The sequence below is a fragment of the Ictidomys tridecemlineatus genome, chromosome 5 (assembly GCF_052094955.1).
Source record: "Ictidomys tridecemlineatus isolate mIctTri1 chromosome 5, mIctTri1.hap1, whole genome shotgun sequence".
NCBI lineage: Eukaryota > Metazoa > Chordata > Mammalia > Rodentia > Sciuridae > Ictidomys > Ictidomys tridecemlineatus.
In genome coordinates, this window is record NC_135481.1 from 95,812,742 (window position 1) to 95,840,597 (window position 27,856).

General features: G+C 33.7%; 1 protein-coding gene across 3 annotated transcripts in view; it reads left to right on the forward strand.

The window, feature by feature from the left end:
* Positions 1–25,022, forward strand: part of Rbm25 (RNA binding motif protein 25) — a 64,921-nt gene extending 39,899 nt beyond the window's left edge. For 2 of the 3 annotated variants that reach the window (XM_078050480.1, XM_005321203.5), the window contains 13 exons: positions 650–835; positions 2,291–2,344; positions 2,564–2,647; positions 6,229–6,515; positions 7,925–8,147; positions 8,745–8,834; positions 11,428–11,501; positions 13,166–13,316; positions 16,083–16,407; positions 16,750–17,024; positions 17,328–17,426; positions 18,401–18,448; positions 23,310–25,022. In XM_078050480.1, coding sequence (XP_077906606.1) covers positions 650–835; positions 2,291–2,344; positions 2,564–2,647; positions 6,229–6,515; positions 7,925–8,147; positions 8,745–8,834; positions 11,428–11,501; positions 13,166–13,316; positions 16,083–16,407; positions 16,750–17,024; positions 17,328–17,426; positions 18,401–18,448; positions 23,310–23,402 — 1,989 coding nt within the window. In that variant the 3' untranslated portion in view covers positions 23,403–25,022. Of the gene's footprint in view, positions 1–649; positions 836–2,290; positions 2,345–2,563; positions 2,648–6,228; positions 6,516–7,924; positions 8,148–8,744; positions 8,835–11,427; positions 11,502–13,165; positions 13,317–16,082; positions 16,408–16,749; positions 17,025–17,327; positions 17,427–18,108; positions 18,197–18,400; positions 18,449–23,309 lie in introns of all 3 variants that reach the window. The other variant, XR_013439114.1, reaches the window with a different exon arrangement.
* Positions 25,023–27,856: the final 2,834 nt, after the last annotated feature.

The window sequence follows — 27,856 nt, forward strand, 5'->3', positions numbered from 1 at the left end:
AGAATTTGTTTACATATGTTCTTTTATGTTTGCCTTTGCCGATTTTTAAATATTTTATCCTTTCACATGTTTTGAGTAGAGAAAGGAGTAATTGGAAATTATCGAAAGTTTTAAGGTCACCCTGTATATTGAAGTTTTAGTGGATTAGGTCCTTAACCAGAGAACTTAAGATATACCAAGAATAGTAGTATACTAGAACACTAATTTTTCCCCCACAGAAACAGAGTTAACAATCAGACTTTTTGTTTTAATAGCTATGAATAGAATCTAACAAATAATCAGTTTATTACTTATGAGAAACATTACATGAATTGTTAATTTTTAGTCATGTGGAAGACTTTAGTTTTTAAACTTGATTCTTTAGTGTATATAGTTACTATAGGTGGCATTTTCTGCTTTACAAAAATTATAGTGGAACACGAGGAAGAAGCCATCATTTTAATTTATAGTTTCATGTGTGCATTTTCGTATATATTGTTATTCATTGTTTTTGTTTAACTTTTCTTGTTTTGTCTTATTTGACATTGTAGCTATTAGTAAAACCAACTTTGTTTAATAGAACTGTGGAGATGTTTTGAAGAAATCATATTTGTTAATCCTTAGGATGATTATCATTTTTTGTTTCATGTGAATTTTTTTGTTTCTCAAGAACGCCAGGCCTGAAACTGTCACTAATGATGATGAAGAAGCCTTAGATGAAGAAACCAAGAGAAGAGATCAGATGATTAAAGGGGCCATTGAAGTTTTAATACGTGAATATTCCAGTGAGCTAAATGCCCCATCACAGGAGTCTGATTCTCACCCAAGGAAGAAGAAGAAGGAAAAGAAGGAGGACGTATGTGTCCAGACAGCTTGTAGTCATTTCTACAATTTATTTTTTTATAATATCACTTGTTATACTTTGTGTTTTTTTAAAATATTTTTTAGTTGTAGATGGGTACAACATCTTTATTATTTTTATGTGGATGATGAGGATGTGAGGCAAGCGCTCTACCACTGAGCTACATCCCTCGCCCCTTATACTTTGTATTTTAACTTGTGAGAGCAAATGAAATAACAATTTCCAAGGTAAAAGAGAATATGAGGCTTGCTCATACTAATTTATTTTGAGTAAACTTGGAGAAATTATGGACAGTGTTCTTTAAAAATACTGGAAGTATTTTATATGTGTTTGTATATACCACGAAAAGTAACATAAAAGGTATGTACTATGATCAGTTGTCAAGGGATGTTGACAGTTCACATCATCATTGGATTTCAATGCTTTCTTTGGCCATCTTTTTTTTTTCTTCAGTATTGTGGATTAAACTCAGGGTCACTTTGCCACTGAGCGATTATTTGCAAACCATTTTATTTTTATGTACCAGGGATTGAACCCAGAGGTACTCAATCACTGAGGATCATCCCTAGTCCCCTTTTTAAATTTTATTTAGAGAGAAGGTCTCTAAATAGCCTTTTCTTTTAGAGATAGGGCCTCTGCATGGCTTTGAAATAGTCTCTCTAAATAGCCTCCCAAGTTGCTGGAATTACATGCATAAGCCACTGTGCCTGACCTTTTTCTTCTTGGCCAGATATGTTTTTATTACTCAAAATCTTCTTTGTTTGTTCATTAAAACCTGTCCAATTTGTGTAGTACATTTTGTTGGGAATGGTAATTATAGGATAGTTGAAGTCTATAGAATTTTTTCTTCTTTGCCGATTAATGGGAAAGGAGAAGTTTATTTTAGGCCATATTTGCTATGGGTTTGAGGACAGAATCATCCCAAAAGGCAGGATTTATAGTAAATTTTTATTGTATGAGTGTTTCCTGTATTGTAGTGTTTCTTATACCTTATCGGAAACCAGAGAATGAGTTTCTGCTACTATAATACCTGTCTCTTTTTTTTTTTGTTTTGTTTTTTCCTGCTATACTCTGGCTAGAATCCAGGGATACATTACCACTAATACATCCCCATTTATTTTCATTTTTTATTTTTTTAGACAGACTCTTATAGTCTGCCCTTGAACTTGAGATCCTCCTGATTTATCCTCCCAAGCAGCTGAGATTACAAGTGTATAGCACCATATCCAACTTATAAACCCCTTCTTGTTCAATAGTTTGTGGATGTTGGAAGATGAGGTGGTAGATGCTAGGGATTTAAAGAGAATGAAATTGTTTTTACTCTGAAGTAAAATGAAATGAAGAAAATATCCAAGTACTATATTATTCATAGTCTAAATGTATTGGGCATTCAGTTGCCCAAGTGGTGTGAACATTATTTTTAAAAAATCTTTGTGGATTTTTTCGCAGATTTTCCGCAGATTTCCAGTGGCCCCACTGATCCCTTATCCACTCATCACCAAGGTTTGTTTAAATCTTATGCTTGACAATACTTGTGTTTACTGCTAATTGCCTAATTTGATTTCTGTCAGATTTCATTATTTAAAATGTTAGATTTGTTAGTATAGGTGTTTTTGTTTATTTATATTTTGTTAAGACTTGTACAATATGTCTAACCTTTAAGTCTTTCTATTGATGTGGGTTTTTCTTTATTCATTACTTCCTGTTCCCCTTGTTTTTTAGGAGGATATAAATGCCATAGAAATGGAAGAAGACAAAAGAGACCTGATATCACGAGAGATCAGCAAATTCAGAGACACACACAAGGTAGTATTCTTGTTTTTTCACTTGATTTCAATCTAGACTTTTTACAGAATCCAAAGCAAACAGACAAGAAAATCAACCTTACATTAGAATATATTTTTAAATGTTTTTTTGTAGGTTTAATTGATACTTAGGTAAAAACAAAGAAAAACAAGACTAGTATCATATTAAAGTGGTCCTTGACATACTGTGCTTAGTTTTTTCAGTTACTGACTACTCTACAGTCATTTCACTTTAATATGAATAAAAGTTAATTTTTAGATTTCAACATAAACATCAAGGTCAGATTTAAATTAGTTTCAAGGGGACATTAGGATAACATACATATAGTGTAGTATATTTCTGGGGACAGTGTAACTTAATTTTAGGAAAACCTTTTCTTTAGAGCTGAGATTAAAATTTAAGATTTATATTTGTTTAGATTTTAGTTGAGTGGGGGAGATTTTTAAAAGTAAGTCAGTGGTTACCAGACTTACCAAATTTTAGATGCATGGAAGAACTGTAAATTCCCATAAAGCTAATCTATTCATTGACCCCCACCATTATGATAGAGATCATATGGTGACTAATGCAAGATGAAACTCTCAGCTTGGAAAGTAACAAGGAATAGGATGTAAGTATGAGCTTCTGTTTTTTATTATATTTATGGATGCCCCCTCAGAAAAATATGCAAAGGGGTAACTGGCTTGGAAATGGGTATTTGTGTCTAGTAAATCCCACTCACGAGTTTTGCCTATTTAAAGCTTCTCTCAATGACAGTGCATCTGGGAGTGTTCGCTGGTGTTAAAGGTGATGCTTATGGATGGTGAAATGCAAAAATGCATGAAATGTATTTTGAAGGTAGAGATAATAGGATGTTACTGGTTATTGTTCATAGTCTGAGAGATCTTTAACTCAGTGAAATGTTAAGTGTTCATTGTGTCTCTGTTCAATTTGATTTTTTTGTTTTCTCATTGCTTTCCATATCCTATGTTGACAATGAATGCCAGTGAATCAGTGTTGCTGAACACTTAATGTCCAGAGGCCCAGCCATAGCCCACCTACACAGTGCTTTCTCAGGAATTTAATGTGTCTGAAAGCACACGTGCAATTCTCCCAAAATCTGAGTCCAATGGTGATCTGTTGGAGTTCATTTTATAGGAATACTTTTGTTTAGGTTCAATACTCAAATTTAGGGCTGAGTAAGCTTAAAAATGGTATATAGTTGTGTGTGTGGTTTACCCCCCCTTTTTGTTTTTATTTATTTGTCAAACCTTGTTGTGCTATTAGTAAATTATGAGGAAACCATGTTTGAAAAAAATTCAAAAGATAATTCCTTCATAATTTAAGAACTTTCAGGCATTTCATTGCCTTACTATTATTTTAATGGGCTGAATGTTTTGAATTTCCAAAATGCTTTAAATATTAAAAAATCAAAACAAGGGCTGGGGATATGGCTCAAACGGTAGCGCGCTCGCCTGGCGTGCGTGCGGCCCGGGTTCGATCCTCAGCACCACATACCAACAAAAGATGTTGTGTCTGCCGAGAACTGAAAAATAAATATTAAAAATTTAAAAAAAAAAAAAAAAATCAAAACAAAACAAAAATAGTTCTCATTGGGTGGTGTGATTAAAGAGGGTATTTGAAATTCTAGTAACAAGAAATGAGCTCAGTGAACCTTTGCATGTTTTGATATGAGTTTATTAAATAACCACGGACTGTCAGGGTATCAGCGTGGCAGGGGGCGTCCATTTACAGCACGGATGAGTCTGAAGAGAGAATAAGGTAAGATTTTTAATTTTTAAAAATCTATCCTTTCCTTTTTTCTTTTACTATCTTACATTTTTTAGACACGTCCCATTTCTTCTTTCTCCAGTCTCTAAAAATATACATATATATGCTATATATATATGTCTAAATATATCTCCTTGTGTGCACATACATACACACATATATAGCATATATAAATAAATAACTTTTTAGAAAAACATTTAGTATGGAGTAGAACCTCATTTTCATTTATATAGAACCAAATTTTTGTAATGAGTTTTGAAACATTATGTAATAGAATAAATAACATAGTGAATGAGCAAAAGTACAGAATTGAGGAATTGTACAGTAGAAATTAATATTGGAACAGCTAAAAAAATCTGTAAGTATCTACAATCTCAGAAATAAATTTCTTATAAGTGTATGACATTGAGGTAAGTTTTAAGTAGTCTAGCCTCATTTTATAGTATAAGTTTCTATCTTTCATTAGAAGTGTTTCAGAACTGAGATTTTTGACCCCTTAATAGTTTTCAGTTTCTGTTTTCTACCATTTCTTATCTCTTCCTTTTGTAGTTTCAATGTATTCAGTACTGGCTCTGCCTGCACTCTGCTTTGATTTAGACGGGCATGGTAGCTGAATATATTGATGTCTCATGCATTAGCTTTTCTTTCATAATCCTCTATCAGTTCTCTGATCCATGAGAAGAGGCAAAAGAGTATCTCACAGGTAAGACTGCTTTTAAAGTTGTTTTAAATGCTTTACATGACTGAGAAAAGAAAAATGGACATTTTATTGTTGCAGTTTAAATTTCATTTTGGTGAAACTAAACATGGAACCAAAGGGATAAATGTGTTTTGGTTTTGTTTTGTTTTACCTGTTTGGTTTTTCTTTTTCTTTTCTTCTGAGTTTATATAGAAACCTTGTGGTACACGGGTTATATTTCAGGGTACAAACTTGGTCTGACTTTGTTATTTGGTTTATTTGTGAACGATGTACTTGCTCTTCCTCCCAGAAACATAGCTTGTAGGCAAGGTTAATCCAGTGTTGGCGATCCATGTCCTAGCACAACATCTGTAAGTTAATACACAATCATTCCTTCCAGGATGGATTTATCATTGTAAATATATTTTTATTGTCTTACAGGCATAATGACATAAATATATTGCTTTTACATGTATTAACTGAAAATATTACAATAATGTACATTTTTGCTTGAAGTGAGTGATTTTCAAAGTTTTTGTATTTGGTGGGCTGTCCATCTTGTAATGGTGGGAGTAAATATTTCCATAGATAAGAAGGCAGATCTTGGCTGAATTCAGGTCATGTTTCTTTTGGCGGGTGGGCAAAGAAGAGGGCAGAATACTGGTTACATAACAGTGACTTCACTCTTTTCTGCCTTCTCTTTAAAGTCCTCAACCCTTAACCTTTAAGTAATGGAAAAATCTTTTTTTTTATGATTAGTATTACTGATTTACAGAGATTCATAATGGGCAGAATTCACTTTTAGTCAAGTGATTGTATTTCTAGAAATTATGAAGAACCATCACATTCCTCATTGTCATTTTAGTATTAATCATTGAGTGGATAGCCACACTTGACACAATCTCCCAGCATCCAAGATTGGAGATTCCTGGTCTGTGTAGAGTATATGGTTTTGCACGAAAAAGTAGTCTTGTGATTGTTTCAGTTTAATTTGTCAAGTAAAACCACAGATATTTAATATTAAAGTACCAGTGGTTTGATGTTTTGTTCCTAATAATGGGCATTGCTCCGGGAAAAGCCTGAATACTGAAGCTGCAGAGTTAACTCTAAAAGTACTTTTATTGGTTTCTAGAAACTGGAAGAAGAGAAAGGCAAAAAGGAAAAAGAAAGACAGGAAATTGAGAAAGAACGGAGAGAAAGAGAGAGGGAGCGTGAAAGGGAACGAGAAAGGCGAGAACGGGAACGAGAAAGGGAAAGAGAACGTGAACGAGAAAAAGAGAAAGAACGGGAGCGGGAACGAGAACGGGATAGGGACCGTGACCGGACAAAGGAGCGAGATCGTGATCGGGATCGAGAGAGAGATCGGGACCGGGATCGGGAAAGGAGCTCAGATCGTAATAAAGATCGGAGTCGATCAAGGTAAGTATTTATGGAACTAATTATGATTAGTGGATTTGGTTGGAGTACGATTAGTCCTCCCTGTTACCATTTGCATTTATGAATTGAGAGAACTTTCCTAGCTAGGAAACATTCCTGGCTTTCTACACAGATGGATAACATTGGTGAAATTAATAATTTCAGCTGTGTAGTTAACTTCTCCATGAAGCCTGTTTTTAGGGACCTCTAGAATGTACAAGCTATTTACTATTTTCTGGGCAGACATAAGTAGTTATCTTTTCTGCAGGCAGTTTTTCTAGGAGGCCTTTCATTGACGTCCTGTATATTGAAAAGTTTGCTGTAGCATTTCTCCATTTAGCCCTGGTGTGTGTGTTTATTTGTATCCCCTAAGAGTGCTACAGCTTACCTTTTGGCTCCTAGTAATTTCACCTTTGTGGACTGGTTGTTTTTCATTTAAAATTGTGTTGTAATTTGATTTCATTTGAAAAGTCATCTCATTCTTTATAGGAATTAAGGCAGAAGTGAACAAATGAAGCAAGGAGATAATAGGAGGAGGGAAGAAAAGTCACATTCTTTTTCACCCTAGTTTTGAAATACACATTACTTACGAAGTTTTTTACTTGATTGTAGACGGAAGGAGGTACACTTTTGTAGTTTCAGTATGGGCTCACAGCCTGTACTTTACATTAAATTCCGTCCTTTCCTTCCTTCATAGCTGTTATGGAGAATTTGATGTGAAAAATCAAAGTATTGTTTTACAAACTTTTATGGCAGATATGTATATATCACTGGCATCATTCTAAATATTTTATGTTATTTTTGTCATTTAGGACTTTATGGTTGACATTTTTAAATGCTTATATGTCAATATTTATACTTTTTGCCCAGGCAATGTGGAAAAATTCTCTTCGTGTTTGTCAGTACCATATTACTTGAGCACTAGTTAGGTAAATCGACTGTTAATATGTTCATTGTGTTTTCTTTGGTATTGAACAATGTCTTTTTTTTTCCCTATTATATACTATATTATATGATGTAATATGTATATAATATGTAATATCTCTTAATTTTTTAATCTTTTTAAATCTCGGTTTTATGTGTTTGTTTTCTGACAAACAAAGAAGCATTAATTTTCACTGTAGACTGCATTTCACAAATTGGGGCTGCAAGTTGTCATTCTTTGCTCTGACCCTTTTCCTTTGCTTTCCTGATTTTTTTTTTAACTTTTTTTTCTATACAACATTTTTCATCCTCAGCGCCTAGTGTGTCTTTCCAAAGAGTATAGAGAAGTTTAAAATTCTAAAAAAAACAAATGATAAATTCTGGATTGAGAATTTGTATGTTGGTATATATAATATATATGTTCTTGGTCCTTAAAAGAAAAGTTAAATTAGTCCCACAGAGTTTTAAAAAATCTTTCCTTTATATAGAGAAAAGAGCAGAGATCGTGAAAGGGAACGAGAACGGGAAAGAGAGAGAGAGCGAGAACGGGAGAGAGAGCGAGAACGAGAGCGCGAAAGAGAGCGAGAAAGAGAACGGGAACGCGAAAGAGAGAAAGACAAAAAACGAGACCGAGAAGAGGATGAGGAAGATGCATATGAAAGAAGAAAACTTGAAAGAAAACTCAGAGAGAAAGAAGCTGCTTATCAAGAGGTAAATTAAGGAAATGCTTTCATTAGCGCACAAACGTGTGTATGTGTGTGTATGATATTGGGGTTCAAACATGGAGCCTCACGCATGCTGAGCAAGTGTTAACACCACTGAGCTACATCTCTAGCACTGTTTGAATTTTGTTTTGAGACAGGTTCTTGCCCATGCTAGACTTGAACTTGTAAGTATCCTGCCTTAGGTTCCTGATTATCTGGGATTATACATGTGCACTTTCATGCGTGCCCGCGCACTCACACACGCCCTTTAATAACATTTGTGCAAGTTTAATACATTTTTACAAATAACTTTTTGTGCTTCTAGTTTTTTTTAAGTATATATTTTTTAGTTGTATTTTATTTATTTTTATGTAGTGCTGATATTCAACCAGCACGTGCTAGGTGAGTGATGTACTGTTGAGCCACAACCCCAGCCCCTGTTCTTCTGTTTTTAAAGCATGTTAATTTTGGAGGGCAGGGGGAATCTGTATATGAGGCAAGCAGTTTACCAGCTGAGCTATATTCCCCGTCTCTGTGTTATATTTTGTAAGTTATTGTGGGATCCTTAGTATAAATTTTTAAGGCTTGAAAATTTCTTTTTTAGCGTCTTAAGAATTGGGAAATCAGAGAACGGAAGAAAACCCGGGAATATGAGAAGGAGGCTGAAAGAGAAGAAGAAAGAAGAAGAGAAATGGTAAGATTCCAGGTTAAAAATAAGTGATTTTGATCTTACAGTTGTAGCTCAGTAGTAGGGTGCTTGACAAGCATGTATGAGACACTGGGTTTGATTGTCAGTACCACATAAAAATAAATAATAAAATAAAGTTATAAGAAATACAAGAACATTTTTAAAAATTGTTTTTAGGTAAAAACCAGATTGATTCTTACTGTTAACTAGAACTAACTTTAAAATCATATTATATTAACTTCATAGTTCTTAGATAATTTTTGTGTATTTCAAGCCATCCTGACACATTTTCAGTATGCAGATCTTTTGTTTTACGTTTTTGCTGCCCATAAAATTATATAAGCATAATATTTAAATAAGTTTATCATAATGTATAAACAGTGTTTCTAGAACATGTTTTGGTTAAGAATCCACAAAATATAGTTGGCTAAAGCAAATAATTTGAAAAGACTTGTTTTAATAAATCAAAAGTAATGTTTTTCTGTATAACATGTTGTTCCTTAGCTCAACCATATTATTCTTTAACAACAACATGAACTTAAAATGAATTTTGCCATTTGTATTTACACTGTTCCTAAGCTAATAGTAAAGCAATTGGCATAGTTATTAAGTAAACTGATGAAGAGATTATTTTATCATAGTATTTGCTTTAGTGGTATGTTCCATGTGTTCTGTCTTTGCCAGAATATGGAATTTTCTTTATCTCCAGTTTGGAGATTATTCATCCAAAACTTCCCTGGAGTTAGGAATCTTCTCCAAATAGCTTTTGACCATGAAACATAGAGGGATTTTTTGTAAGTAACCTGAAGGGTGCATGCAGCAAATACATAGATATTATGGCTTTTCCATATGTTAGATCCAGTGTTAGACATATTCATTATATTTTTAAAAATTAGATTAAAAATTATAAAAATTATAAAAGGCAGGCTGGGGTTGTACCTTAGGTGTACAGCACTTGCCTAGCATTGTTAAGTACTGGGTGCTATCCTCACAACCACATAAATATAAATAAGTAAAAAAAGTATTGTGCGAACCGCAACTAAAAATATTAAAAATAAAAAAAATTAAAAGGCTAGAAATCTACAACCATGATAGTGTGTGTGTTCCTGGGTTCAATCCCTATTACTGCAACAAAAGGCTTTAAAACTCCTGTTTTAGAATTTCTTTTTCATTCTTAAGATTAGAAACTAGGAAGAGAATAATATATGAGAGAGTATTAATTAGGGGAAGAAATGCAATCAACAGCATTGTAATGATTCTTTTAATTCTTGTAATGATTCTTATCCTTACATGGTAATCTGAAGCTTTTCTATAGACAAAACATTGTATGTGAATCAGTTGTATTTATGAGTTAAGAAAATCCAGTTGCATAAGCAGTTACTTGCTCATGTTCTTGTTTCACCCCCATCATCTTATGAGTAGTAAGCTGTGTTTATATTTCAGTGTTAACCTGATGGGCCTTCCTGTGTACCCATACTTCAATAATTAAAGACATGTAAACACTGTCAGTTACTGTTGTCAGCATACTAACTCCTTTAATTCATTTGACAAATTTGAGTGTATTCCACCGTGTATCTTAAGTACTGGGCATATAAGAATTACTAATTATCCTAATTTTGAAATGAGTATCCTTATTGAATAAAGCAATTATTGTAAGGGGCATGTTTTGAGTGTGTTTAACATGCCCTCACAATATTTTAGAAGCATAGGAAGAATACTATTTTCTGCTTTCAAGGAGGGCTTTTCATGTTTATTATATTGTGGAAATTTGCACTAGATGAAATGTGTCAAAAACCATTGTGTGCTTTGTATATAGACATGAGTTTTTTATTTAATAGTTACTATAGATAATAGATACATGGAGATAAAATAATTAGGTATGATTGTTATATTTGTTAAACTGGAAATTCTAAAAATAAGTGATTTCATGTAGTGTCGTGGTTGGTTCTATCAGCTTAATGTTAGGTAGACAGGTGGGAAATTTTTTTGAGTGTAGTCTGATTTATTTTTAAAAAAATTGTTCTTTATAGATATATATGACTGTAGAATGCATTTTGACATACATACATGAAGTATAACTTATTGTAATTAGGATTTCAGTCTTGTAGTTGAACATGATGTGGAGTTACAGTGCTTATGTATTGATATATAGGGTGGGAAATTTTTTTTTTAAGTTAGGTAGGTATTTCCTTTATATTGGTGCATGAACATAAATCAAAATTTTTATCTTGATTATTAGAAACAGCATCATCTATGGATAAAATAAAATTTAAAATATTTTTTGATTAATAAATTTAATACCTTCTATTTCCTACTGTGCCCAGATTTCATTGGTGAATAATTATTGTAAAACTGATAATTATATTCACACAGAAGATATTATTTGTAACATACTGTTTTTTTCATAGATTAAATCCTAAAGCTATTGTTTTGTAGATAAAAGAAGTATGATTTACACTTAATACATGAAGTATATAAGAACTCTAAAATTGAAGTAATTTGAATAAGAAAAAAGTGTATTCCCAAGAAAGGACAAGTGGAATATATGAATGACTCTTTTATGTTACTTTTGTATACTTTGTTCTTCATTTCCTAAAAGGCTAAAGAGGCTAAACGACTAAAAGAATTCTTAGAAGACTATGATGATGATAGAGATGATCCCAAATATTACAGGTAAGGAAGCTTTGCTTTATGAACTTATACTTCAGGTTATTTTCTTGTTGTTGATGATGGTGTTGTTTTTGTGGTGCTGAGGATTGAACCCAAGACTTTGCCCATGCTAGATGAGTGCTATACCACTGAGCCACTTCCTTGGCTTAGTTTTGTATTACCTTGTGTACCTGAGAGTGCAGGTTTCCTAAGTGTAGAAAGAAAGCTTGAAATGATTTGTGGGACCTGGGGTGAATAAGAGAATCAGGAGTAAGGTATTAGGAAAATATAAATAATTCAGTGTTATCGTTTGGATTGGGGAAACATATAATAGTATACCAAAGAATACTTTTTTTTCCAATTGTTATATAACAAACCCTTATGGATATTTAATGTTTTCAAGAAAGTTTTGTTTTTGAGGAATTCAAGAGTGGTATATGTCAATCTTCTTTCCCAGTTTTCTACTTAATCCGTATAGTGATTCAGCCCTATTTTATATTTTATTGATAGAGTCTCACTGAGTTGCTTAGTGCCTTGCTTTTGCAGAGGCTGACTTTGAATTCTTGATTCTCTTGCCTCAGCCTCCCAAAATGTTATGGTTATCGGTGTGTTCCCAGTGTTCTCTGGTATTTCTATTCTTTCCTTTTAACACTTATGACATGATGGTAAGATAATTTTTGGTACCTCTCAATCAAACTACATGTTCCTTGAGGTACTGGACAGTATCTTGCTAAAATTTTATTATCTCTACTTTGTGTCATATAGGATGCAGGCATAATAATGGGATTGAATATATTAATCACTATAGGCAAAATATTTAAACACTGAATTCAGTAACTTAAACTGAAGGAGTGCCAATAATTTGACTTTGTAAAAAAATGCTGCAAAGTAGGGAAAATTATTGAGTTCTAGAATCATAAAATAGTAATGCATAATTATACATTCTGAAACATGATGGATTATTACATAGGAGCAACTTCTCCTTTTTAAAACTTTTAGTTGGTGAATTTTAAAATTTTATTTATTTATTGGATTGTTATGTGGTATTGAAAAACGAACCCAGTGCCTCTCAAAATATAAGCATGTGAGCTACCACTGAGCCACAGTCTCACCCCAGGAACTTCTCCTTTCTATGGATTCTGCATTACTTCATTCTGGAATGTTTCTATAAGGAAAAGAATGAATTGAGGATACAACCTTTTTTGTTTTTTTAATTGATTAAGTACTGAGGCTTTGTATATAATCTTCAATTAAATTACATCCCCCAGTCCTGAAACTATTTTTAGTGGTATTATTAATGCTGCTTATATTAATTTTTCAATATTTTTGCATTGAGAAAATCCCAGCAAGGTTGGCATTTGAGGAAATTCCAGCTATTCACTGTGGGGGTTCACTGTGGAATGGGCATGTAATGAAAGCTCCATTACCTCTGAAAGCTACCTTTTTACTTGTTTTAGATACTTAAAGTGACTTTCAGAATTTAAAATGGTAATTAATGACAAGACTGTTAATTTTTAATACATTAACATGTAGAGATTCATTGTCAATATCCTAGTGAGATAGGACATAATTAAGACAATTTTAATCCTTAGCATAAAATTTTTATTATTGAACAGAGATGCTGTTAGATATATCTGGTGTAATAGTCAATGACCTAAGTGTTAAATGAGAACTGTTACTTTTTTCAGGGGGAGTGCTCTGCAGAAAAGGTTGCGTGATAGAGAAAAGGAAATGGAAGCAGATGAACGAGATCGGAAGAGAGAAAAGGAAGAACTGGAGGAAATTAGGCAACGCCTTTTAGCAGAAGGGCACCCAGATCCAGATGCAGAGCTTCAGAGGGTGAGAGATACTATAATATCTTTAATGATATTGCTTTATGTTTAAAAGCTGTATTTTTTGAAAATAATTTTTTTTGGTTGTAGACGGACATAATATCAAATAAAGATATTTATTTATTTTTATGTGGTGCTCGGGATAGAACCCAGTGCCTCACACATGCGAGGCAAGTGCTCTGCCACAGAGCTACAATCCCAGCCCAAAAGCTGTATTTTTGTTTAAGCAGAATACATGTGAGGCTGGGGTTGTGGTTCACTGGTTAGAGAATTTGCCTATCACAGCGAAGCACTGGGATCATTCTTCTGCACATCTAAATAAAATAAATATGTATAAAAAAGGAATACATGTTAATGCTTCATGGAATTTACTGTTTTGTACTGTTTATTTCATTTTTATTATAGAAATCATCAGGATTTATTTCCTCTTTATTCTGAGTATTTTACAAATGTATGATTAAACAATCGCAAATCATTTAATTTGTCTTTTTTTTTTTTTTGGTGGGAGTGAGGCTAGAACCTTTGGATGCCCTAAAACTCAGCTACATCTAAAAGCCATTTATCCCCCCAACTGAGAACCATTTTTATTTTCTGTTTTAAGGCACATCATCTTTTAGTACATTGCCCAGACTACTTTCAACTTGGAATCCTGGAGCCTTAGCCTTCCAAGTTGCTGGGATTACAATTATGTGTGGTATCATTTTATTTGAAGACATCTTAAAATTCAAATAATTCCTTTGTGTTTCATGATTTTTTTCCCCCCACCTCACTTTTTAAAATTAGTGCTTTATAGTTATTCATAGTGGTGGGATCTTTACATATTTGTATATGCTCACAATATAACAATGTGATTTGGCTAATGTCATTCCCTAGTATTCACCCTTTTCATTGCCTTCTCCCTCTCCTTTGTCCCTTTCTTTTATTTTACTGATCTCCCTTTGATTTTCATGAGATTCTGCCCCTGCCTCCCCACCCCACTCCTTTCTTTTCCATTTTCCTTTCTAGCTTCCAAATGAGAGAAAAATATGACCGTAAACCTTCCAAGTTTGCCTTATTTCTATTAGCTTAATATCCACGGTTTATCCATTTTCTTGCAAATGTCATGATTTGATATTTATGACAATAAATCTCCAATGTGTGTGTATACCACATCTTTTTTTATCCATTGACGGACACCTAGGGTTCCGTAGTTTGGCTGTTGTGAATTGTGGTATAAATGTGAATATGTACTTACTGTAATATGATGACTTTGCTTCTTTAGGATAAAGAGTGGAGTTTATAGCTGGGTTATTTGAGGAACCTCAAAAGTGATTGCCATAGTACTCAAGCTGATTTATAATACCACAGATATGTTCCTTTTTCTCCATTTTCTTTCCATTGGTGACTCATTTCTTGTCACCATGAATATATGAAGCATAACATATATTCCTTTTTTATACATATTTATTTTATATAGATGTGCAGAGGATGGATCCCAGTGCCCAGTGGCTAGAATTGTGTTCTTCCTATAATTTGGTAATGTTTAATGCCTTCCTGTGATTTGAATTGCCTTACCTCCTTTTTCACCCCAGTACTGGGAATAATTTTAGGGTGCTTAACCACCAAGCCAGGTTCTCACCAAATTGTTTATGACCTTGATAAGTTGGTAAGGCTATCCTCAAACTTGTGATCCACTTGCCTTAACCTTCAGAATTGCTGGTATTACAGGCATCTGCCAGCTCGGTTCCCTCTCATAAAATACAGATATATATATTTTTTAAGAGAGAGAGCGAGAATTTTTTAATATTTATTTTTTAATTTTCGGCAGAAACAACATCTTTGTTTTATATGTGGTGCTGAGGATAGAACCCGGGCCGCACGCGTTCCATTTTTGTTAGCAGAATGTCATTTAAAAAAGGAACAGACCCTTTTCTTGCATTTAAGAATGGAGTGTCATTTTAGAAAAGTTTTTAGTTCTCACTATATGGTGAATCTAATAATCTTATGAATTTTTGTTAAGTTCTTGTGTAAGTAAAGAGAAAGTTCAATATAGATAACAAAAGGAATCATTTAATGATATAGTACCCTAATTTTAGTAACCGTAATGATGCTTTCTTTTCATGTAGTTTTCATCTTTTTGTTGTTCATCGTTGACTCAGATTCCTTACTTTCCCAATTTGTTCTTTACCTTGTTTAGTAATACAAAAATAACTACTAGCTTTAGTCATCACCTAGAGAAATGATTGTCTATGACCATTCTGATGATTTGAGTTCCCTTTTATGTGTTGCCTATACTCTAAAATAAAGCTTTCATTTATAGTTCAGTGAAAATATAAACATGCTGAGTGTGGTTCCACACACCTGTAATCCCAGAAGCTCAAAAATCGGAATCAGGAGGATTGTAAATTCAAAGCCAGCCTTTGGTTAAGCACCCCTGTTTCAATCCTCAGTACCCAAGAAACAAAACAAGAAACAAAATAACCCCGGAAAATATAAGCATATACTGTGGCCTTTTGAATTCAGCAGATTAGTTTGTATTTGTCTTTGTAACCTTTGAAGATCTTGTATAAGTCATTGAAGGATTTATTCAGTTTTCTGATTATCAAGTAAATAGTGTTCAGTCACACCTAAGCAACAAAAAAAGATAGGGTTGTGGATATAGCTTAGAGGGAGTTTATGCTTATGTTTGTAAGGCTCTAGGTCCAACAAAGAAAAGTTATTGTACAGAAAAACATTGTAAATCAAAAAACAAGTTAGGATTGTGTTCTCTTTTAAATAACTTTTTTGTTTGTAGATGGAACAAGAGGCTGAGAGGCGTAGACAACCACAAATAAAGCAAGAGCCAGAATCAGAGGAAGAAGAAGAAGAAAAGCAAGAAAAAGAAGAAAAACGAGAAGAACCCATGGAAGAGGAAGAAGAACCAGAGCAAAAGCCTTGTCTCAAACCAACTCTGAGGCCCATCAGCTCGGCACCATCAGTTTCCTCTGCTAGTGGAAATGCAACGCCCAACACTCCTGGAGACGAGTCACCCTGTGGTATTATTATTCCTCATGAAAACTCACCAGATCAACAACAACCTGAGGAACATAGGCCAAAAATAGGACTAAGTCTTAAACTGGGTATGTTAACATTTCTCCTCACCCATGAGTATATTTTGCTTTAAGGAAAAATAAATAATACTCTCCTTGGTAGGTAGATAGAAAAATATTAAAAATGCCTTTCTAGCTCACGATTGTTTTCATAGTCCTACTAGTGCTCCTTATCTGCAGCTGCCTCGAGTTCTGAGAAGAAGTGAAAAGTTAAATTTTCTAGCACTTGTGAGTAGTGAGTTATTTTTTACAGTTGGCCTCTTTCTCTGAGATTTGTGAAAGTAATTTCTGCTGATTTTGAGGGATGGTGGGTTGTCAGATGTTGACATTTGGCAGTGAAGTCATCTTGCTAACATAGTGTTTTTACTATAGGTGCTTCCAATAGTCCTGGTCAGCCTAATTCTGTGAAGAGAAAGAAACTACCTGTAGATAGTGTCTTTAACAAATTTGAGGATGAAGATAGTGATGATGTTCCCCGCAAAAGGAAACTTGTTCCCTTGGATTATGGTGAAGATGATAAAAATGCTGCCAAAGGCACTGTAAACACTGAAGAAAAGCGCAAACATATTAAGAGTCTAATTGAGAAAATTCCTACAGCCAAACCTGAGCTCTTTGCTTATCCTTTGGATTGGTCTATTGTGGATTCTGTGAGTAGCAAATTGTATATCATGAAGTTATTGGGAATGGATTTAAATATGGCATGCTTATTTTATTATATTAACAACAGGTAGGGATGATCTTGACACTGAGTAAATGCCACAGTCAAGGAATTTCTAATGGGAAAACTCTTGGTAGTTGACATCTTTATTGATTATAAGAAATGAGTATGTCTTGGTGTGTACCTGTCTTAGTTCAACTTGCAAAGGAACATACTGTATTTTACTTTAGGGTTTAGTACATGTAGTAAAAGATATAATTATTTTATTCATTAACCATGTTATGTTTTGTAGATATTGATGGAACGACGAATTAGACCATGGATTAATAAGAAAATCATAGAATACATAGGTGAAGAAGAAGCTACATTAGTTGATTTTGTTTGTTCTAAGGTTAGTCTTTTATTCTCTCCACTGTTAACATTTATTTGATCACTAGTTTAACATTTAAACTAGTAGACATTTTGTGAAATAAGAAAGTCTTACAGAATCCTTCATAGTGTAGTTTCATTTAAGTGATCCATTGCTGCTTCTCTACCCTACTTTACATCTGTAAAACCACTTGCTTTCCATTAAGAGTAAAAGGAGGACAGAGCTGTTGACTGATGTCTAATCTGCTTTGTCTTGTTATTATCTATTGACTGTTTATAAAGTTATTGGTAGGTTCTGTGTTAACATTTTGTTAGTCTTTAAAACCTCCTGAAAACTATAGGAAATAGTAAGTCACTTAAGTATTCCCATGAAGAAACAGGTTAATGGAGAGGTTGTCTCTTGGCCATGACAAGGGTTTTCTTTAAGGTAAAGAGATTAAAAAACTGATTAGAGAAGTTGATTATGGTTAGAACGAAATAAATAATAGCATCTTGCCTCTAAAACCAATATTCCTTCTCCCACCAAGGTGTATTATGTCCTTCCATTATCACCTCAAATAGTAGTAATACAAGATTTATTGGGAGTAGAAACATTATTTTCCTATAAAGGTGTAATTAATTCTGTCATTCTCCACCAGGAGTGCTTTTTTCCCTTTTTCTTCCTCCTCTCCCCTCCTCTTTTCTTTTCTAACCTTTATCTACAGGGGATGAAACCCAGGGCCTTAATAAGCATTAGGTGAATGCTATACCACTGAGCTTTACCTCCAATCCCAGGACTGCTTTTTTTAACAAGTATGTATAGGAGACTTAGGCTCCAAACTTTGAATTACAAATGATAGATATTACTGTGATTAAGATTTTAGAATGAAAATCTAATGGAAAGTTTGCTCAGACATAAGAAATTCCCATTACCCATTTGAGGGTCCATTCCTTAAAACTTTTTGGCTATATTGCAGTGTTTTGTTTTCAGTGTGCATTTTTTTCCCCTTTTTTAAGGTTATGGCTCATAGTTCACCTCAGAGCATTTTAGATGATGTCGCCATGGTAAGTTAATAATCCATTATTTTTATTAATATCTATATGAAGAAACTAATTTGTGAATTTGAATCATTTTTTAATCTATGCTGATTTTAGAAATTTTTTTGTTAGGCCTGTATTAAAATTTGAATGTATGTTAAAATATTAAAGAAATTTACAATATAAAAATTAAATTCTGGATTTGTTGTATATTCTGAGACCATTTATTAAGAGCTTACTGATTAGATTAGTTTGCTAGAAACATTAAAAAGTACACCATCTGCTCTTAATTACCTGGTTTTATTTATTTAATATTTAATATTGTGATTTAATGAGAAAAGTAGGAAAAGAGAGTTGATGGGAAAGGTGAGGGAGTAACAATGAGATCTATGTCTAAGTTAGAGAATAAAATAATAACCTGAGTAGAACTGTGAATCAAGAACTGGTGGTTCCAATGAAGTTCTGGGAAATATGTTGGAATAAAACAACTGGAAAGAGAGGTTATGATCACAGAGTAGAGTGTTTAAGAATATAAGTGGTAAATCAGTCCAGATGGTAGCAAGCTGTGAAGTATAGATGGTGGAAATTTCTGTGTGTTGGGAAAGGATTAGAAAACAATGTTGGGAGTCAACTGCCAGAATACTTATTTTAATGTGGGGCGAAGAATAGACTGGCTAGGTAAACTCCTGTTGGAGCAAAGAGGCTAATGTAATGAGATCTCATGCATTGTCCATGGAGGTGTTTTTAAAATTTTTTTTTAATGTTTATTGATTTTTATCTGGTACTGAGGATTAAACCCAGTGCCTCACTTGTATGAGACAAAAATTCTGCCATTGAGCCACAACCCCAGCCCCTTGGATGTGTTTTTAATAAGAATAGAAACAGTAAAGAACAGCAGCCTCTCCTGTGGATACTAAAACATGACATGATCCTGAGAAGATTACTGAAATGTCAGAGGCTCAAGGGGCCAGTTAAGGGTTTCCATTAAAGTAAAGAGATGAAAAAAACTGGTTAAAGAAGTTGATTATGGCTAGAATGAAATGGAATAGGTGTCCAAAGGGGTGAGTGAGGAGGCAGCAATGCAATAAGTCAGAGAGGAAGAAGAAAAGTCAAACATGAAGAATGACTAAGAGAGTGACCATTTTCACCTTTAAGTCAATATGTAAGTGAGAGGTACAGTGGGCTTCCTCGCCAGGAGGAGGTAATTTGTGATAGAGATGTTTTGTGTCCAAGTACAGTATGTGTCTAAAGCCAGGTAACATTTGTTTTCTACCCCCACCCCAAAGCCTGATGATTTTGTTTAGAATTCCTTTTCACGCTCTGTGAAAAGTTTGTTGTCTTCGCAATGCTTAACCTCAGAGGAAAGGAGAAATATGTATAGGTCTCCCTAGTTAAGGTTGAATTCTGATCTTTTTCTGTGCTTCTAATCTCTTTTAAATGTTATACTTTTGGTAGAGTTAGGGTATCTAGTTAGGCCTGGCTGAAGAAAGTTTTTCAAAGTGGATGTTCTTGTTTTGGGTGTTGGCAGAGTTGTATTCACAGTGAAGATATTTTCATTTTTCAAGCACTCTTGCTTTTCAGTATTTCTGGCTCACTGTTGATCACAGTGGTAGGAAGCCAGCATTACTTAAGTGTTGTCAAATAGTTCTTTTAAATAAAGCTCATGGGCTCTCTGAGTATTTCTTTAATGAGATGTAAATTTTAGTTCAAGTAGTACCTTAATAAATATCTGACTTTATCAAATTATACCTTTCGTTGTTAACGAAAGGTATAATTAACGAACTTTGGTTTTACTTTGTGCCTGTATATTATTTATGAAGTATGACTAACATGAACTGTTGCATACAGGTTCTCAGGCTAGGAGCAAATGTGAATATAAGACTGATTAAAAGTCCTTTAGTTGTGATCTTTGAGAAGTGGAAAAAATCAGTCATGAAAATAAAAATTTCTGTCTTCATATAAATACTCAACTAAGCACTAATTATGACTAAGTACTCTTCAGAGCACTTTGCATATGAACTCTTATTTCCTAAAGTAGAACCTAAGGTTCTTAACATAGATAGGTATAAGTCTTCCATTTTACAATGAAGGGAACTGAACCTGGTCTGGGCTCAGAGCTGGCTTTGTGGTAGGAACACAAGGCATTGAAGTCCTAAGTTGACAGGAAAAAAATTAGTCTGTTCATTTACCAGTGGAAAAGACTTGTTAATCAATAGTCTTGTTTCCCCTGGTGGTGATGATGGTGTTCTCTTAATGTGTTTACTGTATTCCAGCGACTATTAAATTCTCTGTATGTTCTCATTTACTATTTCATTCAGCATCAGCTAATAAGCACTTAATAATGTTAAACACTGTCAGGTTGTTTAGGGGAATAAATGAGAAATAGTTGTATATTTAGTTCTTCCTAAGTCATCCTGGCAAACATTTTGATTTCCTGAGTACGTAGTTCTGCCAGACATGTTTAAATGTATCTGTAAAGTTAAAAATAAAAGAATAAAAATTGGATGAAAGAACATTGTGGTACTAAGTGCTTAGCAAGCCAGTGAATTTTTTAGTGTAGTTCTCACACTATAGAACTTTCCTTTAAGTCATTTTATTGAAAATAAATGCTCTAGCTGGAGCAATCAGACAAAAGAAATTAAAGGGATATGCATATGAAAAAAAGAACTCTAAACTCATATCATAGGCAATCGCTGTTTGCCTATGATATGATTCTATATTTAGAAGTTCCAAAAATTTCCAACAGAAAACTTCTAGAACTAATAAATGAATTCATCAGAGTGGCAGGATATAAAATCCATACCCATAAATCATATGCATTTTTATACATAAGCGAAGAATCCATTGAAAGAGAAATTATGAGAACTACCCCATTTAAAATGGTCTCAAGGGGCTGAGGTTAAGGCTCAGCGTTAGAGCGCTCACCTTGCACGTGTAAGGCCCTGGGTTCGATCCTCAGCACCACATAAAAATAAATAAAGTTATTGTGTTCAATACAACTACAAAAATCAGTACTTTACAAAAATAAAATAGACTAAAAAAATACTTGGGAATCAGTCTAACAGAAGAGATGAAAGACTTCTAAAATGAAAATACAGAACAGTGGGCTGGGGATGTGGCTCAATTGGTATCGCGCTCTCCTGGCATGCATGTAGCCTGGGTTCAGTCCTCAGCACCACATACAAAGATGTCGTGTCCGTGAAAAACTAAAAAATAATAAATATTAAAAATTATCTCTCTTAAAAAAAAAAAAAAGAAAATACAGAACACTAAAGAACGAAATTAAAGAAGACCATAGAAGATAGAAAGATCTCTCATGCTCTCATGCTAGCGCTTGAGCCACATCCCCAGCCCCCAAAATGACATTCTTTATAGAAATAGAAAAAGCAATCATGAAATTCATTTGGAGTAATAAGAGATCCAAAATAGCCAAAGCAGAAGGCATCACAGTTCTAGAACTTAAAGTATACCACTAAGCTACAGTAATAGAAATAGCATGGTATTGGCACCAAAATAGACGTGTAGACCAAATGGTACAGAATACAGTTATCCTCATACTAGACAAAGGCGCCAAAAACATACATTGGAGAAAGGATAACCTCTTCAACAAAGAAGTGCTGGGAAAACTGGAAATCCATATGTAGCAAAATGAAATTAAACCTGTATTTCTCACCAACTGCAAAACTCAAAGTGGATTAAGGACCTAGGACCTACATCTAATAGATGAAAAAGTAGGCCCAAATCTTCATGTTGTATTAGGCCCTGACTTCCTGAAAAACATTCCTAAAGCATAAGAAATAAAATCAAGAATCAATAAATGGGAAGAATTCAAACTAAAAAGCTTTATCTCAGCAAAAGAAACAATCATTGAGGCGAAGAGATTTTATAACACACATCAGAGTGCAATCAGAATAGATAAAGAACTCAAAAAACTTAAACCAACATCCATCCTAATCAATAAATGGACAGACACTTCTCAGAAGATACACAGACGGTTAACAAATACATGAAAAAAATGTTCAACATCTAAAATTAGAGAAATGCAAATAAGAACTGCTTCATCCCACTCCAGTCAGAATGGCAGTTATCAAGAAGTGTTATAAGTATTGGGGGGATTTGGGGAAAAAGGTACACTCATACATTCCAGGTGGGACTGCAAATAGGTGCAATCACTTTGGAAAGCAGTGTGGGGATTCCTCAGGAAATATGGAATGGAACCACCATTTGACCCAGCTATCCCATTCCTCGGTTTATTTCCAAAGGACTTGAAATCAGCATACTATAGTGATACAGCCAAACAAACGTTTATAGCAGCTCAGTTCACAATAGCTAAGCTGGAACCAACTAAATGCCCATCAATTGAAGAATGGATAAAGAAAGTGTGGTATATATACACAATGGAATATTATTCAGCATTAAAATTATGGCATTTGCAGTTAAATGGATGGAATTGGAGAATATTATGCTAAGCCTAGTAAGCCAATCCCAAGAAATTAAACGCCTAATGCTTTCTCTGATTAGTGTGTGATGATCCATGATGGAGTGCTATGCATAGGAGAATGGAGAAACTTTAGATTGGCAAAGGAGAGAGTGGAGAGGGAATATGGGGGTAGAAAAAGATGGTGGAATGAGATGGACATTATTACTATGTATGATTGCACGAATGGTGTGTCTTTACTTCATGTACAGCCAGACAATTGAAATGTCACACTCAGTTTGTGTGTGATGAATTTATTAAATGCATTCTGCCGTCATATACAACTAAAAAAATAAAGAAAAAGAAAGGATATGCTTTTCAGTGGATAAAGTTCTAAGTCACTATTGTTGGGAGATGGTGATGATAACTTATCTTCCGTGTGTTACTTAGTGTTCTTTTTTTCTCTTGCAGGTACTTGATGAAGAAGCAGAAGTTTTTATAGTCAAAATGTGGAGATTATTGATATATGAAACAGAAGCCAAGAAAATTGGTCTTGTGAAGTAAAACTCTTTTTACATTTAGAGTTCCATTTCAGATTTCTTCTTCCTCACCCTTCAAAGGACTTTGAATTTTTTTTGTCTTCAAAGGCATTTGTGAGATCTGTAATTTTTTTTTAATGTAGAAAATGTGAATTTTTTTTTTTTTTTTGGTCCTCTAATTTGTTAATGCCCTGTGTACTCCCTTGGTTGTAAAGTCATCTGAATCCTTGGTTCTCTTTATACTCACCAGGTACAAATTACTGGTATGTTTTATAAGCTGCAGCTACTGTACACAGCCTATCTGATATAATCTTGTTCTGCTGATTTGTTCCTTGTAAATATTAAAATGACTCCCCAATTCTTCTGCAGAATTCCACTTAATATTGAACCGTACTGTATAGGAACCAATGTGAATGATATTAATTGAAAGTGTATCAGTCATATCTATTACCACCTCCACCCTCCTTTGATGAGAAATGGCAAGCCCTCAAGAAGGCGTGAAATTTAAAATTAGTATCAAAAATTAGCAGACAATCCATTCTTACTGTATCTCCGTATGAGTGTGTTTGTGTGAATGTATGTATAAAAGTCTTTTCCCTAATTGCTTTGCTGGGGGTCCCTTAAATGTTTCCTAACTGAACAGTAGAATCAAAAAGGAAAGTGATATTGTGCCAATCCAAATGTCTGATATAATAAGGTTAGAGGTTCCCAGAGCATGGTATTCTCCTGTGGTGAAAAGTAGTCTGCTATTAGGATTAGGTTTTCCTGTGTATAGCTGACTGCTTCAGATTCTTTTGTAAAGGAGTATGGATTCCTCCTCATCCCCAATTTCATTGCTCAGAAATGATGCAAATTCTAAAATTTTGGGAGAGTTTTATTTAGCCCATTTTGTCCCATTGTCTGATATGTGGAATATATATAAAACTTAATTGAGCAACACTTGTGATATACTTGAACATATTTTTGCAAAATTGAAAACTTGGAATTTAATGGGTTTAGTACATTTGTGTAATAACCGGTCCTTGGTCTTAGTGTACTCCTTTGTTTAAGGGGAAAAGAAATCTTCATTCCAAAAGCATTAGTGGAGAAGAAGGGGGGGGGGGAACCTTAAAAGCAAAGGGACTGAGGATGTAGCACAGTGGTAGTCATACTTTTCATGGTAGAGCTCTAGGTTCAATCCCTTGCACCAAGAAATATAAAGTCAAAACAAAAGACAAAATTAGATTAAGTTTAAAAGCTAGAAGAATTTGCCAAACCAGGAATATAGCTTTGCAATTTATAAGGATAAATGATTCAAGGCATTTACCAATCTCTTATCCAAGTTTAAATATAACTGGTGATATGTTTAGAGACATACTAGGGGCTTTTTTAATGGTATATGAGACTATTACCTGGGAGCAAAATATACCTGAAAATCTAACAATTTTTAAACAGTGCTTTCTTAATTCAAATTAGGTGCAGCTTTTCCCATGTCTGTTTATTTAAAAGAAAAAGATTGGCCTGTTAGAAAAGCCTAACTGAGCTTAAGTTACTAGATTTTTTTTTACATTATTTGAGGACATTTGGAAACACTGTTCTGAAACATTGAGCCATGATATGGTTCCATTATGTAAATATTTGAAACATTAAAAATGTATATATTTGATCTTGGGGATTCATTCTTTCAGAGTTTTGTAAACAATGGCATCATGTTGTAATCATGTAGTACATGCTAGAAAATATGGGATGAATTTTTTAATGGGCTTGGTTTTTATGACTTGGTGTTAGATCAAAGAGGCCTTTTACCTTATTTTGGATGAATCTACAATATATGGAAATGTCTTTGTGGTGATAAAATATTTTAAATTTTGGTTTCTTAAGGGAAAATTTCAGAAAGATGCTCCTGTAATTGTACAAATTTATTAACCTTCTCTCAGATTCATCCTGGCTATCAGCCTAAGATCTAGGCCACAGCAGTTTATTTTGCTCCTGTATCTTACCATATTGCATAGTAATTGCTTCTAAGATATTACATTAGGTGGCTTTTATTTAATATATATTCACATTTTTTAGATCAGAGCAGGAGTGAGCATAGTAAGTAGCAGGGATTCAAAGACTTAAAGTCATGGTCTAATGCTAGCTCAAATCAAGTTTTGTCACTAAGCTTCATCAAAAATCTTTTAGGTTTTCTGAGTTTCTTCAGAATTACATATAAAGAATTGGACATCTATAAAGTGGCATATTCTAGTGTCTTGCAAAAATGTTTCTCTGAAATTCTTTGAATTTTGTCTTTACCATGAGCCTATAAATTAATTTCAGTTAGGAAACCTTATATTAATTCACATTGCACATTCAAATTATTATAAAACTACACTAAAAAGTCCTAAGAACCATTGCTGATTTGGCATTTAGAAAACTAAAATGCTGTTTCCTCATTTGACTCTAAAAATAATTTAGGTATATATACAGCTATTTACAAAGGAAGAAAGGTAAGTAAAAAAAAATTAAGGTAGTTTTTCTTAAACTTCCGTGTGTGCTTAAATCACTTTGACCTTGTTCTAGTTCAGAACTTTGTTTAGTAGGGCTGGGTAGTCCTGACATTTTGCAGCTCCCGTTTGATGGCAGTGACAACTGATCTAAGGACTGTATTTTGATGAGCACTTTAAGGTAACTACTCAGTATTATTTTTAGTCTAACAGACTACACAAATGCATCTTAGTTTTTCTTTTAAAGTAGATTTTAAAGAAAAAACATTTTGAAAGTAGATACGAAAAATTTTCTATTCAGGAACATAATCTTCCAAGGTCATGACTGAGAACTACCCTAATTTTCTAGGTTTTCTCCCAGCCAGCCTTTGATCATATTCTCCTTTGAAAGTTTTTGTTTTTTATCATTGTCATTCGTATAAACTATATAATAGTATGAATTCGTAATTATTTTTCAGGGTGCTGTTTCAAGTCACCAATCAGGCATGAATACTAGCTCTGGTGGACATATTGAAAAAACATTGGCTTGAGCTGAATTGAACTGGCACTCTTTTTCCCCTGTATTCATAGGAAATAGAAAAAATTTTATGATACAAATAAATGTAATCAGGTATTATGCAATGTTTATATGGTCTTTTTACCCAACACCTGGTAATAAGTTCTATGCATGTCCTCAATTAATACCCCAAAACTGATGAAAGCTCTTCTGTCAAAAGTGTTATAGATTTTTCTGGGTCATGTTTCAACAGTATGAGATTGATAAATAATTTTGGTTAGGTAAAAAATGATGAAATTGATTTGGGAATGGTGCTGGAGATAAAAATAGTATGAGAAAGAATCTAGATAGGCAAATAAACAGTATAGGTATCAAAAAGAATAAAAGGAAATGTGTATTAAACCCAGGAGCTATTACTACTATTACATTCATACTGTAGACCAAAATGATAAACTGGTAGGTTTTTTTGGGGGGAAATGTGATTATTGTGAATTATTGAAATATTTATGTTCATCATTTTGCATTTCAGTGCTTACCTGTTCCATCTTTGATACATGTCTTTCCATTTCATTTATTAAGTTATGAAGGTCAAACTAGGATTAGCAATATAAAATGCCCAGTAAAAGTAATTTCTAAAGCAAAAATGAATAAAAAATTCTTTCTAAGCAATGTTTTTGGAATTATATGACATGGCAGAGTTTGTGTACTCTGCTATATCACTGACCAGTTGGATTGATTGAGTTTTTTAGATTGTTGGGCACTGAAAGGGAGCTAATGCCTCTATTTTTGGCTCATGGTATTGAGATCAGAACTGTTCTTGTTATAGATAACTTTACTATGAATTAACCCATTAAATGTATCTTGAAGTTACATATTTTTATATAGTTTTGCATTCAGTGATGACATTTTTTGTATACTTTTGTGCCATTCATGCTATCAGCTTAAATAGATGTGATACATAAGACAAGTTCCTCTATTACTTATCTAGTTTGGACAAAAATTAAGTACACAGGAAGTTATGGAACAGCAGAATGTATACATACAAAGTACTGTATGAATTATTGAAGTTGCCAGTTTCATGTCTGAGGGGGAGAGCCAATAGAAATGTTCTTAGCCCCTGTACAAAATGGTCATGTAGCCTGTCTATGGGATTCTAATTAATTGTCTCGATTTGCATTATCAAATAGTATATGACAAACGGTTTCATAATGAAATTTATCAATCACCCAAGCCATATCTTGGGTGTTCTAGAATCACATGTTTTCAGATATTTACATGGGACAATGCCAGTCTAAATGGTAATATGGACTCGGTAATGTGCTTGCTAATTGGGGGGGAAAATCACAGCATAGATTTGAAAGCATTTTTAGCAAAATTTTTTTGAAACAAAGTTTTATGAATTGAAGAATAGTTACAAACAACTATTTTCCTGCTTTTTTGTTTTTAGTAACAACAGAAAAATTATACACACTTTACATTGTTGAATCCAAAAAAATCGAAGATCATTTTTTCCCCTGT